Genomic DNA, 3,609 nt, shown 5'->3' on the forward strand with positions numbered 1-3,609 from the left:
CCAAACTACTAGTTTGTGGTGACAGATTTAATAGCAAGTTAACAAGTACAACTACCACATTTACCTATCCTCTCCTTCTAAGAGTCACTGCCTAAGAAAGACTGGCTGAACAAGTTGTGATTTATTTCCTGAGTCATTGCAATTGATACTTCAGAATACTAAGGAAAATTACAGAGGCTACTTGGCTGGCGTTTCAGCAGGGCAGCAGCTTCTATGGGGAAAACTGCTGAGAGGGCAGACAATTTTCCAGTCATTCCAATTTAACCCCCTACCAAGCAAATGTCCAAGCAATCTGCCAGGTAATTTTCCCCATTTCCAGCATCTTTCTAACCAAGGTCATTGGATTCAGAAGCAAACTTTTTTGTTATCCTTCTCAGTCAGTAACAAGTTCTTATTTTCTTTTACCAGTAGGATACCGATATCCATTCAAATTCCATCATTTTTTTTTCATTTTAAGCCCACTTGTACCACATGTTGCATTCTAGGATTTTTTAAAACTGTCCAGACTCAATCAACAGCAGTCATTTCTTGTATGCATTTGGACTTTGTTATGCATATTCAGTGAACAGAATTATTGAGAAAAGGAAATCAAGACATGGCTTTTGTACTACACAGTTGGAAAGGAGACAGGAGCATTTTCAGAGGAAAAGTATTAAGCAAAATCACCACATAAAAATTCAGGTTGCCACTATGTACGTCCTTAAGTTCCAACCAGGAGTTTCAAACACACTCCCCCCACAAAAAGCAAACATGCAACAATGGAGAGAATTTACTAAGCACTACACACAGTCATGCAAGCATGAAATTTGGCAAAAAATAAACAATATTCCATCACTACAGGGATTCTTCACCTATTCTTACCTCTGTGGCAGCCTGAAGGGCATTTGTGATTTCTGCAGCCGAGAGTCCGCCCGCAGACTTGATCACAAGGTGGACAGTTTCCAGAACAGCACTATTTAAAAAAAATCATGCAGTCTAATAACTGGAGGCAGAAATTTTTGGTGTACACTTTCCCTCTTCTACTATCTCATTTTTTCAATACTTATTTAAAAAAAAAAAACTCAGTGCAATTTAGTCAAATTTCCTCAAATTCATTCCAGAAAAAAGGCTACCTGTAAAGTGGTTTAAAAAAATTCTTATTACAAAATAACAAGAAAACACAGATTAGAATGCATCATTTCAACACATCAAAAAGGCAGAGGGCTTCAAAAAAAGCATAAAGTTTGAAATATTATAATATTTTAATCCCAAATAATTTCAGAAGACAGGACATCTAACAGTTCACCTAATTATTCTGCAGTTTCTTCCACTTTTATGCTCTATTGTCCCCAGCACAAAAACATTGCTGACCATTTTTTTTAAATACCTTTTACCTCTGTGGTAAAGGCAGATAACTTCAAGACCAGTTATCTATTTTCTATTCTTAAATACATTAGTAACATGAAAGATAAGAACATTTCACAAAACCATCACATCAGTGGATGCTGTATCAGGAGAGAACATCATCTTTTCTATTACCTTGAAAAGTATCTTCCTTCCAACAAGAAACCTGTATTTTCCACCATGGAAGTGACAACATTGCATTTACTTGTTTTATAACCTTTTCACATCAAATAAATTTACTACAACAATAATATTCAAAAATACTTAAGAGTAAAACTTTATTTTTTCATGCCTATTTCTGGTAAGTAGTCCAACTTTCACAAAGTATTAATTCAAAAATAGGAGGCTACTTTCAGGCTCTCTTGAATGAATAAACTGAAAAGATACTTCTGATACTTTTAACTTCAAATAAGAAGCAAAACAAAACTCCAATTCCCAACTGTCAGTCCACTGCTGCCTGCACTGCTGTGTACGTGGGATGGAATACTGGGCTGTCAAAAATAAAGAGTGTGTCCCTGAAAAAAATTATAAGTCTTTCCCAGCTCTTCCCACAAAGTAGGGGAATAAATTGATTTAACTGCGGCAGAAAGCATAAAGCATCAGTGACTACTCAAGAATCTGACAGCAAAACTGCCTTCAGGAACCACAGAGTTGTCAAAATCCCCTCCCTGTTTATAAGACCACTGAGTGTTACTTGATGTCATCCTCTTCAGAGAATTCTGGTACATTGAAAACTCATTTCAATGACATGGAAGAAAACTCCTCTTGCTACACAGTAACATGGGGTGGAGCAACAAGTTGATGTGATTTTATCTAGACTTTTTTCACAAGTCAGCTAAGCAATGCTTTTGAGACAGATTATCTCTGGGCTCTTACCTTCCTGCGGCACTGGTGCTTCTGACAATCACGGATTTTAGTGCACTTGGTTTCACACAGGTATGGCTTATGGCACGGCATGCGCTTGGTGTGCTTCCCACAGCGACACTGCTTTTCAACCTCCTGGGCAGCAGGACAGGGGAAAACAGCAGCGTGTTTTTCATATAAGAGAAAAAAAAAAGGAAAATAAAATGTTCTACTACTATCTGTAAAGGAAAGTTCGAGGAAAAGTAACATTACACTGCATACACAAGGTAAGTGTGAAAAGTAACATTACACTGCATACACAAGGCAAGTGTGTCCTGCAAGATGATAAGCGTAACTGCAAAGCAAATTAGTACAAAAAAGTACCTCTCCTGCACATGAAAGTAGATTCACCCCTAGTGCATACAGATAATTTAAGAAGTAGATGAGCAGGTTTATCTGACCTTCATCACGGCTGTCAAGTGATGATTACTATCACCTAGACTTTGTAGCCAAAGCTGGCTCAGGAAGAGGCAGCTGAGACCTGACAGAGCAATGGCTTCGTAGGCCAGACCACAGAAGCTCCAGAGATATCTAGAGCACAGTAAATATCTTACTGTTAATTTTCTTACAAAGAAGAAAATTGTGTTATGTTATACCACCTTCCATCTCACTAATGAAGGAATATCATAGAAAGACAAAGTCAGAAGGAAGCTAGAAAAGATAGGGGAAAATTGTCTTTTAGGCCATAATAATTAAAAAAAAAAATCCAAGCTAAAGCAATACTCTCATCCACAGGTGCAGCCTCAACTCAATACAGTGCTCAACTACTTACTCAGAGCTGTGTTGGGGTGGGAGGGGAATAATGAAAGAACATGTTATTTGTAATAAACAGAGTGACAGATTTTGTGATAGATATGATTTCATTTTCCTTAGGTGACTTGCACTGTTCCAGGCACATAGTCCAAGAGCCCAAACAAAATGTGAACCTGATAAAGCAAGACTAACCTGTCTGCATATTTCACAGGGACCCCGATGACAGCGCTGTGAACATTTATGGATGCCACATTCCAGAACTTTGTCACAACTATCACCACAGGTGGGCACATCTTCTGTACAAGGCAATGTAAACTCTAGATGAAGAGAGAAAAGTACAAGTAAACATTTAGGGAACAAAAAAAAGCCAAAATATTTAGGAAAAAAATGCAATGTATAGTAAGTTCAAATGATGGTTGTCTTTTGTTTTTTTCAAAGTTTCCTTAGATTTACTTAGTTATTCACATCAAAAATTAAACCCCTGGTGCTAAATAAAGCTTTGAAAGCCATGCAAAAAAACTTAAGGTACTGTCATGGTTGACAGTAAGAACTTTTTATGGACCCTGCCCT

At 37.4% G+C, this 3,609-nt stretch overlaps 1 protein-coding gene across 1 annotated transcript in view; it reads right to left on the reverse strand.

Annotated features, from left to right (window-relative positions):
- Positions 1-3,609, reverse strand: part of NFXL1 (nuclear transcription factor, X-box binding like 1) — a 44,471-nt gene that overhangs the window by 33,026 nt on the left and 7,836 nt on the right. Inside the window, exons 9-11 of the mRNA XM_005415640.2 lie at positions 3,232-3,356; positions 2,260-2,382; positions 862-952 (exon numbers count right to left, since the gene is read on the reverse strand). Coding sequence (XP_005415697.1) covers positions 862-952; positions 2,260-2,382; positions 3,232-3,356 — 339 coding nt within the window. The remainder of the gene's footprint in view (positions 1-861; positions 953-2,259; positions 2,383-3,231; positions 3,357-3,609) is intronic.

Source organism: Geospiza fortis, unplaced genomic scaffold, assembly GCF_000277835.1.
Source record: "Geospiza fortis unplaced genomic scaffold, GeoFor_1.0 scaffold40, whole genome shotgun sequence".
Taxonomy (NCBI): Eukaryota; Metazoa; Chordata; class Aves; order Passeriformes; family Thraupidae; genus Geospiza; species Geospiza fortis.